Source organism: Channa argus, chromosome 11 (assembly GCF_033026475.1).
Source record: "Channa argus isolate prfri chromosome 11, Channa argus male v1.0, whole genome shotgun sequence".
Taxonomy (NCBI): Eukaryota; Metazoa; Chordata; class Actinopteri; order Anabantiformes; family Channidae; genus Channa; species Channa argus.
The window spans coordinates 11569229-11585572 of record NC_090207.1 but is presented as its reverse complement, the minus strand read 5'-3'; the positions used below and the strand labels follow the sequence as shown (position 1 = coordinate 11585572).

The window sequence follows — 16344 nt, the reverse complement described above, 5'->3', positions numbered from 1 at the left end:
TAAGGAGCTCTACTGATGCTGCTGCTCAGTGTTCATTGACAAATTCAGAGTGGGAAATAAAATGCAATTAAAACTTCTGTTACATTGATCCCCAAAGTTTGAAGTGTCCCGTGTTTAAGCTGTTAGTAGACTATAATTCACGACCCAGTCATTAGCTGCAGTATATTATATCAACCTTAGAGTCTCAGTGAATCAAACACATCAGCTGAGGATTCAAGTTCTGTGATGCAGCCCACCATTCTCACATATAATCACCTGAAATGTGGGGTGGCGTCCATGCGATTAGGAAGAACAGTACCTGCATATCTGTGCATGTGTGTGTCTATGTGAGTGTGCATCAGAGCCTAAATCACCCCACAGTACAAAATGCTGCAAGCCAGGTTTTACACACGTAGACGCAAGCAAACACACACACACTCACTCGCAGACCCATGAATCGTATTAGTGAGATAGTGAGAATAACACCTCTTCTCCCCTGAAGCGGCTGCAGTGTCACTTTCACTGACAGGTCACCCTACCGAGAGGCAGGGCAAAGGTTAGGGAGTGACACCATATTGTGTGTATTCTTCTGAGTATAGCTACTTCTCCATTCAGGACATTGTAGTACCCTGGTTTAAAACCTGGTACTTTGGTGTATTAGTGGTGCATTTTACTCATGCAGTATTTAGTGATGAGATACAGTATGGCTGTTTCATAAGGCATGAGTAGATGATTCATATATGTGTTCCACCATGAGCAGTTACAGTATATCTGGTCTTTAGCAAGGATAAAAGCATCAGTAATTTATTGAGGTTTATTATAGTAGAAAAGCAACCGGGCTATGGAAGAGAACTGACATGGTTATAGTAACAGTTACAACTATAATGAGCACATTTCTGTGGCATTTTTACAAACCAACAAACATTAACCAACAATTACATTTACAACAAAAAACAATTCCCTTTGTCTTTGCAGTTTGGAGTGAGCGGCCTCACCAGTTTCCTGGAGTTTACTGACAATGGCACTAACCCCAACATTTTCTTTGAAATCCTTGGAACAAATTATGGAGAAGACCGGGGACGAGGAGTCAGTAGGGTGAGTAACCCAAACAAAACCTGTGTGCAGTCCACTACTGTGGGTGAAGGGGAAGTCATTTCTGCTCTAATGTGTCAGGTGGATTTACATAATTCCTGCATTTAACAGGGAATTTCAGTGAACCTGCTCTCTACTTTATTTTCATCTCATATTCACGTAATTGTTTCCTTGTGGCTGCCACCCCACCGTAGCAGAGTACAGTCCTGCTTCTTTTCTGGAGTCTTCTCTGTAGAATTATTATTTTTTTCTAGAAACCTTATAATCAGGGCAGCACAAATACACAGAGGCAGTAGAGTTAGTTAGCACATCTTACATGTTTATCTCTTTGCTATTTGGTAATGATACATGCTTATTTTTCACAGGCATGTACAAAATAACAAAAATATTACTGTTTGTGTAATTAAAAGTGTGTGTATGTGTGTAGTCTGTAAGTATATGTGTCTTTCTACACTTTCTGTAAAAAATATATTAAGCATCCTGAAAATAGTTTTGGCCAATTTATCCCATTATCCCATTTGCTTTTGTTTTGGGTTATTATACATCTGCACTATGAAGAGGTGTCCTATCAGTTTTCCACCATTTGGCTGTGTCTGAGCAAAGATTGTCAGAATTCATTATGCTTTTTTAATAGGCAGCCACACATGGCCATGTCATAACACTGCCCGCATCATGTTTGACTGATGCTGTGGTAATGCTTTAGATCACGAGTTGTTCCTTTCCTTCTTTATACATTTCTTTTCTTATCATTCTGGTTTAAGTTATTCTTGGTTAATTTGAATAATTATTATTCCACAACTGTGCAGGCTTTGTTATGTGTTTTTTGGCAAACTCTAAGCTGACTTTCCTGCTATTGAGCAATACCATTGGTTTGCATGTTGTTGTGAAGCCTCATTCATAAAGCCATCTCTTGACTGTAGACATTAGCAATGACCTGCCTGCCTCCTCAAGAGTGTTCTGGTCTTGGCTAGATGTGGCGATAGGGTTCTTCTTCACCGTGGACAGAATTCTCTGGTCATCCATGTTATTTGTTTTTTCCGTGATCTTTGAGGCCTCATGCTGTTTGTGAGCTGCCAGTTAATTCCTTCTTTATAAGACTGTTTCAAACTGTTGTATTGGTCTCGCTGTGTTTTTGCTATGTCCCAGGTGAGTTTATTTGGGTTTGTTCTGCCTAATGATAGCCTTCCCTAATTGAATAGACACCTCTTTGGACCTCATGTGCAGAGTTCCAGTGAACAGCTATCAAATGCAAATGTAACAATCAACCACCTCCAGGCCTTTTATCTGATTAGTTATGGAGTAACAAGGAGGCGGGGCACGTGTCGCAACTGCTTGTCAGCCCTTTGTTACATCATTTATAAGGTACCAAAAGTGGAGATGTGTGCATGAAAATGGCTGTAATTCCTCAACAGGTAATGCTGGAATTTTGTCCAACCCCTTGAATTTACACTGAATGTCTTGGCTTTGCTCACATCTTAATAATTTCATTTTGAATTTAATGTGGCACTGTACACATGCCAAATGTCATAAACTACTTAACTATAAGTAGATAAACATAACTCTTTAGAATCTATCAATCTGTGTTTTATAAAGTACATTATAGACTCATCTCTTTTGCCAAAGTAGCTTTTTGGGTTTTTTTTTTTTTACATGAAGTTGGATCAAGCCAAACCAATCTTTGTGGAACGGAGCATCGTGTACACGCCGTAACTCATACACACACACACACACACACACACACACACACAAGCACACACACACTGTGTCTACTCCATACTAGTGAGAATTCTTTACAGATAGCAGTTGAGATGGTGAGCTATATTATAGATAATGTGGTGAGACACCAACATAACCCAGCATGCCATCACAGGAAAAATTAATCTTTAAAGCACAGTATAATTACATTAAGGCACAATTCCCTAATCAGAAAAGATAATTACTTCTGAGGGAATTAAGGCACTTGTTATACAGCATTCCTCTGAACATTTGTTGGTCTGTCACTGGCATTTAATTAATTTAATACATGGAATCAAATGACTGAAAAGAGCCTGATATTTCTCTCAGAGTGCCTGCATATTAACTTTCCATTGTAGCTGAATAATTCCTTCTTGAAAGATGTGAAGCCTTCTAAAACAGTGTTTATTCAGAGGATTTAACATGCAGTAAATATATGGCTGACATACAGCATGTCAGGCTGGTGAAAGGTCAGTGAACATAGCCGGGCTTTGGCCACCTCGCCACCAAAAAGGAAAGCCAGAGAAGTGCCCCACCTGACCTGGTGTGTGTATGTGTGAAAGAAAATCAAAACCCTGGGACAGCAGTGGACAATAAAGTGGCATCCATCTTATGTCGTATCCCTTTATGGATGTTGCATAAAATTTGAATTTATTAAGAATAATATAAACTCAAACCTGTTTCCATAGTTTCTTTTGATTGCGATGGACAGCGACAACTGCCATGTGCTCTATGTAATTATTACTTCTTTTCTCCTCTAGAGTGTGAGCATGAAATAGCAGGTCAAACATGATTAAAGACCTAAGTGTGAATTCACAGTTATGAAAATCAATTCTGTCTCTTTCACCCCAGGTAATGTCTCCCTTTGTATGATGATGGCTGTGGTTTAAATATACCATAAGATACCATACTATGCATTGAAGATGACTTTTTATAATAATGCATACAAATGTCCTAGTCCAGTATGATTATGATGCATCTATACATACACTTGGGAGCAACCAGAAAACATGATCATGTTGGAGAAAAGGTGATATGAAAGGTTTATTATTTTAGAAAGAAATAAGTGACTTTAATGTGCCTGTGTTTGATTTCACAAAAATTAATGAAATTAAAATGTTTTGTTCAGGAAGATTTTAATATTTGCCAGTATCTATGTTCCCCACGGTGACATAATGGAAGCCTTATTTGATAAATGTTTAATTCCTAGTGTTTGCAAACCATCCTTAGAGCAACTTTTGTTCTATTATTTAGCCTTTGCTCTGTGGTAATTATCTCCTAATGCTTGTGGAGGTTTCGACTGACAGTGACTTTTCCTTGAAGAAACATGCCTGACACTTAAACCAAATTAAATTAACTTTGGTTATTTTTCTGGATAAATTATAGATCATCACTCCATCTGTCTGGCCACATCATATCTACACCATGTGCTTTAAACTTTCATACCATATGAAATATTTCTTATTTCCAAATGCTTTCAGGACAATGTCTATATAGATTATATGAAAACCAATAAAAAAAATCAGCATGTGGTTTATGGGTTCACTGTCTGCATTAAAGGCTTCGGAATTAGGCTCAAAAGAACCTAGCTACATTGTAATAAGCAGCGTTTGTGTGTGCGCACGTATGTGAATTTGATCACACCATAAACAGTTTATGTTGACTCCTCTAATTGTCAACATAACAGAAGGACCACTCAACATGCTTTCTTTCACATCCTTGTGCACTGTTACAGTTCTCTATATTATCCTCAGTTGAGAGTTTCATAAATCAGAGGCCCAGCTTTTTTGGTTTCCTTTTTTACCTTCTTCTTATAAATTTTCCCGACCCTACTTGACTTCATCTTTTCTTTTTTGTGTGTTTTATGAACAAGTATTTAGTGAATTTTTACATTTGTGAATTATAGAGTAAGTGTGATGAAAACAGCAGAAATCATACATACAAAATGTAGGGTGCAGTATGACAAAGGTTATAGAAGATTCTTTGGCTATATCACCAGCGGAGACAGTACCTCTCTCTGATTCTGCTGGTATTTCATCATCTCTTACCTCTCTCCTTTCTGTTTTCCTGTTTCTCCGTTGTCAATTCCTTTGTCATGACATTTATCCCCATCATCACTGTAGGCATAGTTCTATAGTGATGATGGTAGTAGGAGACATCTGAGATTAGTCGTAATTATTGCCACTACCCGGTGGTAGAATTAGCTTTCTGCTCCATTACCTTCAGTGGCTGTACACAGGAGCCTATATCTTTCTCTATATACATCTCCACACTCTGCTGTCTTACATAGAGGCAACGAGTCTGTCATGTGTAATTGCTTAGTTAGCTATCTGCAACATCTTAAACGACTTCATAGAGAGAAACAACATCAGATTTATACTTTAGAAACGGCACATTAAAAAAATATTGTGGCTAAGCAGGGGGTAAAAAGAAGATGGAGATGGTGAGTCAAAGGAAAAATACTGATGTGCTGTGAAATTAAGGAAGGGGATATGTGGTGGAAAGAAAGGTAAATTGAAACAGGAAGAACAGCTTAAAAGACATCAAGAATAAAAATAGATGACCTAATCATTATATAGTAGATTCAGTACGAGCCAGAGAAACAGCAACAGAGGTCATGATAGAGTCACAATCATTACACTCACTCTCTCACACATCCTCATGCTCTTTTTTCTTTCTCAGCACATATCAGCACATATTCTCCATCTTTTGGAAGAGAGAAATAATTATCCTCCCTCTTTACAAGAACCAATGGCCTGCAAATGGCAGTGTTCTTAAATTGAGGTCACCTTTAATTATTGTCTCCAGCCTTCCCTGACACAAGTGGTAAAATATGTGAAGTCACTTCATAGAGTCATGGGACCTTGGAAGCCCTCTTGCATTCCTGTCATCATACAAGAAACATTTCCTTCCATTACACATTTTGAAGGATTGAACAGCAATTTTAATGTGATGGCTTAATGTTCCCACCAACTCAAACTCTCATAATAGATGCAGTTCAGTTGGTAGTGCACAGTGGGCCATGCATACACACACATTTGCATACATCTTCTGGCAAGTTTTTGAAGGCTAAACTAAGCCTTTTGGCTTTGCATAACAATTAATGTCAGTCTGCTTGACCATCAGCATGTACCTACTATAAAGAAACTCTCGACTTTAAGCCCACTCACAAGCATGTGGAAGTAAAGAGAGTCAATTTTTGTTGACAGCATCTCTCTTATAAGGCTAAACAGTAGTGAAACATGAGGCTTTTTATTGCCTTTATGGAAATACAACAGACAAAATATAAATAGTGAGTGAATAAATGTTTTCACAGACACATACACAGACACACATACCCATGGATGAGGATTCAAAATTGAGAAATCTGAATTGAGCTTCTCTGCACTTTGCAGTGGCAACAGTAGTGATTTTTGTGAGTGCATGTCACAAACAAGGGAGAATAAAATTTCTTTTAACTTGTTCTAGCTCTACTGAATAGAAGTTTTTTTTAACTTAATTTTTAAGGAGCTTTTCTTTGACATTGTAGACTCCATATCCAAAATTACAAAAGCCTAATAGATGCCTTTTTTTGACCTTGCGGAGACAATTTGCTCTTAGACGTCATAGTGTTTTAAAATGAGAATAGCAAATACCTGTTGTTTTTTATTTGTTTACCTTATTGATTTACTGACTAATATAATTTTGCATTTCTGTTCAGATGTTACTTTCACCCACTCACAGTGTAGTTGTAGTCTAGTACTAATACAGATTTCAGCTCTTGAAATGTGTGAATTTGATTAGAAGCACAAACTAGGCACAGCTGTGCTTTTAAACTCAAAACCATGTGTCCACCTCATGGTCGCACTAGTGGAGTTGTCAAGGGATTTTAAGACCATTCTTTTAGTAGATGAATTGAGATATTTAAATGAAAAACCATTAAAAACTGACCTGCTGATGTCTCTATATGTAAAATCTTGAGACAACCAACATCTGCCCACCATGACCCATTTGATAGTTTCTTAGATATTCTATCCATGCAATATCTGTAACCGCCTATCCTATCCCAGCTGTCATTAGGCATGAGGTAGTGTACACCCTGGACAGGTCTCAAGTCTATCTCAGGGCCAATACACACAGACAACCATTCACACTCACATTCACACACAATTTAGGAATATTTGAGTCACCAATTAACCTAGTCCCCAGTCTTTGGACTGTGGGAGCAAACCAGAGTACCCGGAGAAAATCAGATATTGATCTAGACCCCAATTTAAAAAAAGTTATTATGATGTGTAATACGTAAATAAAAACAGATTGCAATAAACTGAGAAACTTCACCATTTCATGGAAAATATTTAAAATTTTAAAGGTAAACCTGTACATTTTCATTTGAAGCAGTGACATTAGTATACTATACACACATACAGCTATTTAGCATGGAGACTAATGTTTTAAAATACACACAATTTGGTTTTAATGTGGTATAAAATAGCAATGTCATTTCATGCACAGCTTGTGGTGTACAGCAGCCTCTCATATACTATATACTGTAATGAAGGACCAAAGTAGCAAAGTTGCTGCTCTAAAAGCCAGCTTAGCAAGTGCTATTTTAGGGAGGTGAGTTTCAACACCACTGCAAGTGATTATTACAATTATGTAAAAAAGCCTACATGATGAGATGGATAGGGTGATGATTAAAGAGAGGAAGTTCAGAGAGGAGGTACTGGATGAGTCACAAGAAGACGGAAAGAGAAATGGGCATTGTATGTGTCAGAAAAATAAGACGTGGAGAGTTGGTTAGAGAGCAAGTAAAGGACAAAAAAACATCAGAGGCCAGAGAGAAGGAAAATATGCAGAGTTACAAGTGGAAAAATATGGGCACAAAAATATCTCTAAGGGGAAAGATCCCTATTTCCCTCCAATTTTCCGTCCTATTGGGTAGATTTGCATGTATCTTTATTTAGCATATCAGCCCCCACCTCCAGGTCAGATGGGAGATTGTGGGAAGGGGGTGGGAAGTAGAAGAAGGTAAGATGCAGTAAAAGATGCATGAATGACAGAAAGATTGCAATGGAAAAGAAAGCAGAGAGAGAAGGGAGGATGTCATTGATTTGTCCTGCTCCACCAGTTTTTTCCTCTTCACTTCTCTCCTGTTCAGTCATTTCACCTGCTGGGTGTGTGTCTCTGTGTGTGTGTGTTTGTGTGTGTGTGTGTGTGTGTGATAGAGAGGCAGACAATGAGCGCTGGAATTGTTTTTCTGAGGTTTAAGATATTACAATTTTGGAGCCAATTACACATCTGAGAAGAGAATAGAGCCCTCACAACTTCTCTCTCTATACCTACACCCACTGATATGTGTCCCTGTGCCCTTTTCATTCTCCCTACCATCCAACCCTGTCCTGAAGAGGCTGTGCCACACCAAACTGATGTAAAAAACAACAACAAATGACTAAGACCAACTGCTGCTTAGGGTCACTTCCTCCTACTCCTGGGCCAACAAGTGATGCTAGAATACACCGCAGGGTTTAGAAAAGGTGAGCATGTTAGCGCTGCATGTTATGAGCTTGTGTAAGAGAAAGCGGAAGACCTGGGACTGCAGCTATTCAAAATGCAAACAAAGCACCGTTAGCTTACACTTTTCACACCACTCCTGTTCACCGCTGACTGTTTATAACTACTTCTAATTTAAGGTGCATCTTCTAAAAAGTTACAACAACAGTACATCTTGTACTACCGTACTTAATACCATTCTCCTCTCATGCACTGATTCACTGAGTATTGTCCCACTCACCAACGAGCATCCGCCCATGGAATCGTCCCAAAGGCCACAGACATGAGTCTGAGTAGTGCCAACAGTGCGGCAAACACGACAAACACTGGGCTTAGTGATGCGCTCCGATGGCCGACCATGCGATTGCTGTGTCCCCATGTTTTTCACATGCGCATACAGTTTTGTTGGAAATGTACAGTAATTTCCTCCAGATTACACTTTCTCTTGAAATAATACGGATCTGTTCACAATTAATGCAAAAGGCAAGTTGCATATTTGTTCATCAAAATAACCAGTCTTGCAGTAAAACTTTTTCATGGTTGTGCTTAGACGCTCACAGGACTTGGTTGGGAACACAAAATTTTGATTTGTCTTACTACAGAAGAAACTAGCTTGACACTCAACATTTTTATTTGCCTTTACGCAAAACTACAATCTTCCCTCTAATCTTAACCAAAGTGCTCTTGTTTGGTAAACCTGATGACACACAGGATATACAGGTATGCCCACTGTTGATATCTTATAGACCCAATTCAATGTGGGTATCTGATCTTTTACATACTCCAAGCATTATCACAATCATAGTAATAAAGTGCCACCAATTGCTACCATAGAAACAGAAGCAGTGGTTTTCCTATTCAATACAACAAGGGATTGTAAAGCCAGCATGTGGCAATGAAAAAAAAAAACGGCTGCAGAAGTGTTTCTGCATCCACTGTAACACTTACTGTAGCTGCGGTGTTTGCTTCTTGCTTTGGAGAGTCTTCATTAATTTTTATAGTGGCCTGTGGGTGCTAGAGCATTTACACTTAGTATTTCATTTCATATTACAAAATGTGTAGTTTTAGTTGGTACCACTGCCATGTTACACCAGCTCCGAATCAAGTAAAATTTGCAAAGCTGTTTTCATTACAAAGATAATTTAACAGCCGCGCTTTGACGTGTGGTTACTGAGCCTTTCATACATAATTGTGTTTTAAAATACTCGACATTTTAGGAAATACACTTGTTCTGTCTTTGGATATGAGGTTGATATTAATTTCTCCCTGTGTTCAGAGTAGACATTATCAGTTCAAGACGTGCAGTCTAGTCAAGCACAAACTAATACACAGAGTACAGAGAAATTGCTTGTCCAGCTCCATCGTAGGTAGCTCCAAAATAATTATGCATTAATTCATACAGGCAAAGAAAATAAAACATTGTGCTTTCCCAAGCAGTTAGCTTATCCGTTCGTGCCTTGTTCTCATATTGAAGTTGCTGGCTTTGCATACTCTACCAATCTAACAAAACCCAGCTAATGAATGTGTTTGAATGCTCTGATAATGACACACGGTGTATTGTTTCCAACCTTTGACTAAGTTGAGCTGTTTTGCCACTGCTTCGTCATGGATCCAATCTTACTAGTGAACTCGCAGAGATTAAATTGATAGTGATCTTCTCATTTAACTCTCTGTCACACTGAGAAATATGCAAACAGGCAAAATGTTGAAGTATTCCTTTAAGGCTTCAGTCCCGAGTCTTATCTATTATCCCGTCCTTCTGTCAAGTGTGGCTGGAGCAGGAGTAAATAATGGTTATTTTTTTTCAACCTTTGTGATAACAGCTTTTACCCTTGTGAACTCATGAATACTTGAGTATTTGCAGGCTTCTTCTGTGGCTTGATTGATGTCAGCGATTTGTTTTAGCTGGAAGGTCGTGCCAATCATGAGTGAACACACATGCACTGACCAGCAAGTTGAATTCTGGGTGACCACAGCACAGTAGACACCGGACACTAATTGAAGCTGACAAACCGCCTCTGGTGTCCTTGGATCAGCTTAAGTGTGGCAGCACATGGGAGTGCTTGGTGTGTGTCTCTCTGTATCTGTGAGAGGAAACAGAGATATCAAAAAGCATAGACAGAGGCAAAAAGAAGGGGGAGGAAAGTATAGGGAGGGTGGTTGGGGAGAAATGAGGGAAGCAAAAAATTAAAATAAACAAATACAAAAAAGTAGACTAGTGGGAGACAGGATTTTGAACTATTACCTGCTGTTACACAAACCCCACTGGGAATTTCTCTGTGGTGCCAAACACAAACACCCATTGTGTAAACAGTATGGGTAACACCAAACGCTAGCCCAGCAGCCACTCGGCTGAGTCTCTGTTTGTTGAGACAAGCCAGGAGAAGTTTTATTCCCCAGATACTCCACTGTCAATCCGGTCTCATTTTTCAGCCAAGACAGGCAGTGACATAAGGAAACTAAGCATAGGCATGCTAATTATTTATGAAAATGCAGCTATTGTATAGATGGGTGCATATAATAGGATTCTGCTGTATATTATCATTTAAACATTTTGAGCCTATGTGCTGTAAAAGCTCACAGGCTCTCCATAGAAAGAAAATGAGCACTGAGGAAAGGATGAAAGAATAACATTGCGTTTGTGTGTGCTCTTGCAAAAAGTTTTCATTCTGCTCCTTACCTATTTCTGGAATACTGTAGGCACAATCATCTGTATAAACCCTGTGCCTGAAAAGAAAAGCATACAGAGGAGTGCTGAGGAAGTCACGACTACAAATCTTTGATGCCAGGCCCCTACATGACACCTTTCCCTGTTCCTTTGCTCTACCCCTGAGCTGAAGTGAAGTATGAGACGTTCCTGTCTGCATTTTAACAGGAATAATCTCTTTTTTTTTAACCCATATCTGACTGTAAGAGTTCTAAAAATGTTGATTCTTGATAGAAAACAGGCATTCAATAAATCTACAGCTGCTACTATTCCAAGTGACTAATATATATATATATATATATATATATATATATATATATATATATGAAATATATTGCAATTTTGTTTTTTTTATCTAATTATAGGAAAACTTTCATTGTCTTACAACCTATGCATAAAATCCAAATATCTAACTACTCATCAGGGGTTTAAACACAATGAACCACTGTCTGCCACTAAATTTTCAATGTAATCTATTAAGTCAAAGATAGTGTATTTTGTACTCGACACAGTATTACAAAATATAATGTCAAGGTACTCACATGTATTATTATTTTTTCACACCCCTAGTAGTGTGAGGACTGCAGGGAGTGAGGGTGTAAAAAAGAAGCAGCCATGTTTCAGCTATCAGTAATGCTTTTATTTAAGTCAACGAGATGTATAAATGGATGGAAACTACAGCAGGGAGTGAAGGATGGAGAGAAGGGTAATAAGAGAAATGGCAAGATGTGGTAGGTTGCCAGTCCTTGGGTTACTCTTGGTTAAGTAGCGGATTGATGGATGGACGAAGAGACTGACAGGAGCAGGGATGTAAAGGAAAGGGAGACCTAACGTCCTGTGACCTGGCTGTAAACTCAGCACTACTAAGGTGGCAGCATGGAAAGAAGGAGAAATCAGTGGCAAAGAAAAGAGTGAGACAACAGTGGAATCTGACAACAAGGTTATGTCCTCGTGTTAAACGTACCGTGGATTTGTGAATAGGGCCAGACAACTGGCCCAGAGAGAGAAGGCAGGAGACGTCAGCCAAAACACTGTGACAGGAGAGGAGCGGTTCAGGGGCAGAGGAATTGGTCGTGGAATACAGAAAAGGGGTTTACATGTGGGGAATGATAATATTGGTCATTCTGAGGACGGATTTGTGCATGTCTGCACATAAAGATACCACAGGAGCAGCCCAGAACACCTTGGGTTAATACGATCACCTTAAGAAACATAAGGCAGAGTTTTTGAGTGTTTTGTCAGGTATAAGGTCTTGTTTATCTGCAAAAAAAAGGATACCTCCAGGCCAAAGCTCAGCCTGGGGCAAAGTTGTCCAGCTAAGAAAATTTAAACTGTACTCAGACTAGAGAATACAAAGGAGATGGACAAGCAGGAGGCAGACAGGACAGCATATAGACAAGATGCATGCGCAGATAGAGAGACAGAGCTGGATACAAAGACAAAAACAGATGGACGTTAGAAAGCAGTATATGGGTTCCAGCCCTAATTCATTTCTACGTGCAGTTTGCTCATAAACAAGTTGGAAGAGTAAGCCAAATAAGGGAGAGAGGCTGCAAAGCTCAGGTATTGCAACATTGAAGAAGTACCGCAGAACTCCTGTAGTGGTGCTGATGAGACTGAATATAAAGCATGGGTGAAGAAATAAAGAGGTGCAGCGAGATCCGAGCAGTATTCAGGGAACATGTAGAGAGGTGGACAGGTGTCTTGGCGAGTGAATAGCATTACCTGACATTGCCTTATTTCACCATGAAATTGGCAAATTTCTCACAAACTTTCCACATTTTCTTGAGGCTAAATCTGTGCTGGCTCTGTGACAGATATTCATGCTTGCACCAGCAGAGGCAGAGGCTGCTGCAATGATTGAACTGATGAAGGAACTGTGTGGATTGATGGGAGCCATCAGCACATCACTTTAACATGGTCCTGATTTCAACATTCTGTCCTTAACACCATTATATTACACATAATCCTACTGTCTAAAATAGGCATCTCCCATAACTGCGGTTTCAGTCACAAATTCACCAGTAAAACCCTGGCTGCCCATCACAAAGAACACACTTAGTCATGATAGCATGCTCCATTTCCTGTATGTAACAATCTTGACTTGATGTTCAGACATTCGAAAATGCATGTACAGCTTTTTTTCCCCTGTGGACAGTACTTTATAGTAGTTTATGCAAAGTGATTACCAAAAGTGCTCACTGGCAGTAGAAAATGTACAGGTATTGTGCAGACATGAATTCAGAGGCATGAACAAGAGGGTTAGAGAAACAAATAGTAGCTTAACTTCAGTTCTTAGGTGTAAACCTGCCTCCAGAGGCCAATCATCTCTTACTCTTTCACCGAATATTCAGCAAATATTTGACTCAGCACTATTAAAAACATCTGCTTTTAATTACTCCTACCTTGCTTTCAATATGTAGTTTTTCTTTAGATACTCTTACCATAATATGAATCCCTCAGGCACTAGTTAACCCCAAAGAACCACTACACAAAGAAACTCTCATTCAACCCACCCATAATGCTGAGGTCCAACATATATGAGAGGAGCAAAACACCATATTCTTTATTACAGTGACAGCAAGAAGAAAAACAAATCAATAGACACTAAAATTACACAACTGTTTATTTAGGTATAATTTATTGTATTACTTTTCAAACAATTAGTGCTTTGTTATGTTTTCTTTTGCATTTGAAATTGGAAAAGTCTTGTGGGCATCAAATCTGCCAATTTGACAAAATAGTCCATGTCCATTCTATGTGCACCCACAAGTCCTGCAGCGCTGCCTGCAACTCGCCGATGTTGGACTGCACATCCTGAACCTTATTTTTCGTGTGATTCAGGGCATTTTGAATGAAGTTGATGTCAGGGGAGTTACCTGGCCATTGAAACAAAGGAATTCTGTTGTCTTTCACTCCTTTTCTGAACTGACTTGGTCTTGTGTTTAGGGGCGCCATTGTGCATGAATTGTGCACACTGATGAATGTACCAAAATGGCACAGATGTTGTTGCATCCATTAAATACCTGATGCCATTCATAGTTTCCTCCTTGGTGAGAAAGGACAGATACCTTCTCTCTAAATTACTACTAAACGCATCCCACACCATCACACTATGAAGGTGTTAACAGTTTTTACAGTGTTATTCCATTTGGCCACAGCATCCCTTTGGACCCTACTCTCACAAGCCATCTGAAAGCATCACCTTCCTCCATTCCTGTGATGTCCAGTGCTGATGAAATGCACCTTTTTTTTTCTTCATTGCCTCCGTTAAAAGGGGAACTCACATGTCCTTCTGGAGCTGATGCTGCACACTCCTTAAGGATGCGCTCTGGGTGCTTTATTTTTTAAAATCCAGCAAATTTAAAGGAAACATCCACTATCTGTGTAGTTCTGTTCATTGGGCCACCCGAGCAGCTTGCCTCTTCTGTTCAGAGAGAGCCACCTCCAGATCTCCTGCTACGTTAATCACGGCCATACCAAACTGTAACAGTGCAGATTTAACTTCTATTTTAATTTTGTCTAGGAAAAAAATAAAAGTGTACAAAACAATTTTGACAAAATAACCTGTGGCAGAGATGATCGTGGTAAATCCTTTTGTGACTGTATGACTGTATGTCCAGTCCAGCCTGCTGAGCTACAGTAGCCACATACATAGATTGTACACTAAGCATGCATGAAGCTCTTCCTACAAATGGTAAAGTTGGTGTTTTTTGCTGCCACTGTAAAGCTGCAGATTTTAATACAGGGTTATACTGTACAACTGATATGTGTGTGCATTGTCAAAGCACTGACTGCGTATTACTGGGTGCCTGTCCTTGGTCATTGTTCTTGCCTTTCTTCAGAGTATGCTGGAATGGCATGCAATCCCTATCACCCTTAAATAGAAAAATTAAATTAATTCAAGTGAACTGAATGCAGATTATCTGCTGATCAAAAAATGTTACTCCAGTCAGTTACTGCAACATATTGCCATTGAAATGTTCTTTTCCAGTGAAGAGCATTTATCTGTTTTCAAAACTTCTCTTTATTATGGTTTTATCTTTCAGTATTTAATTCTGAAAATAAGAAAATTCATTTCTCTTTATCTTTTATCACTTTCTTCTATTTGCAGCCCCTGGTTTCTCTTTTTCATTCTCTGATATGCACACACACGGACTCACACCACAGCCTATCTCAGTCTAGCAGGGGACTGAATACCAAACAATCATATCATGGAATAATCTGTGAGTGAATCACCACATGCCTACAGTAGATTTTCTCATAAGCTTAATAAGCATAGGCAAGAGGGATTTGCGGTGTGTACGATCCGTGTGTGTGTATGCGTGTGGGTTACACGTCCTAAAGTGATTACAGTGGGGGGGAACAGATTTGCATTGGTTTGATATGCCATCCATCTTTCCCTCCCTCTTCTTCTACCTCTTGTCAGCCTCCCTCTCTCATTTCATTTCCTCTTCCCTCATCTCTTTTCCTGTCATCTCATACTGTATCTCTCGCTCCCTCTTCTAATGCCTTCTCTTTGCAATAGACCATAATAGGTGTGTGCGTTCACTGGACCACTGTCTACAATTATGTCAGTAAACACATCCTTTTCTTTGATTTTCCTATTCTGTCTTTAGTCTTCCATGGGATTTACGGTGTGGACAACAAGACAGTGTTTCCGATCCTGATAATTGACTTTTATGAAAAAACCTCCTATCTGTGAATTTGCGGCTTTCGGCTTGTCCCTTCAGGGTTCGCCACAGTGGAACGTGTTCTGCACGATGATTTCACTGAGTTTTTACACCAGATGCTCTTCCTGCCGCAACCCTCCCATTCCTTTTTTTGTGCGGGCTCTGGATGGGCACAGAGGTTGCCCTCGGTAGGTGGGTAGGGCCACACCTGATGGGGTAGGATCTGAACCTGCAGCCTTCTGAATCCCAACCCAATGCTCAACCGTTCTGCAACCCAACTGAATTTGAAAACTTAATCTACAGGTAATGTCATAGCACTGATGTGAACCAAGATCGTTGAAAACACAAATGTGCATTTAAGTTAAGAAGACAACTTTCTATCACATACTTACTTTTCTGTGCACATTTAATTTATGTATATTTATGTATATCAATGTAAAATCCAGATTCCAAAAAAGTTGGGAAGATGTGTAAAACCTAAATAAAACCAGAATGCAATGATTTGCAAATCTCATCAACCCATATTTTATTCACAATAGAACATAAACAACATATCAGATGTTGAAACTGAGACATTTTCACAGTTTATGGAAAATATTAGCTCATTTTGAAATTACTGGCAGCAAC

The 16344-nt window shown here is 39.2% G+C and overlaps 1 protein-coding gene across 4 annotated transcripts in view; it reads left to right on the top strand.

The window, feature by feature from the left end:
* grid2 (glutamate receptor, ionotropic, delta 2) overlaps window positions 1-16344 on the top strand; it is a 443522-nt gene that overhangs the window by 301619 nt on the left and 125559 nt on the right. For all 4 annotated transcript variants that reach the window (XR_010915583.1, XM_067521709.1, XM_067521712.1 and 1 more), the window contains one exon: window positions 955-1074. Coding sequence is in view for 3 of the 4 variants with exons in the window: in XM_067521709.1 (XP_067377810.1) it covers window positions 955-1074 (120 nt within the window). In the remaining variant the exon portion in view is untranslated. The remainder of the gene's footprint in view (window positions 1-954; window positions 1075-16344) is intronic.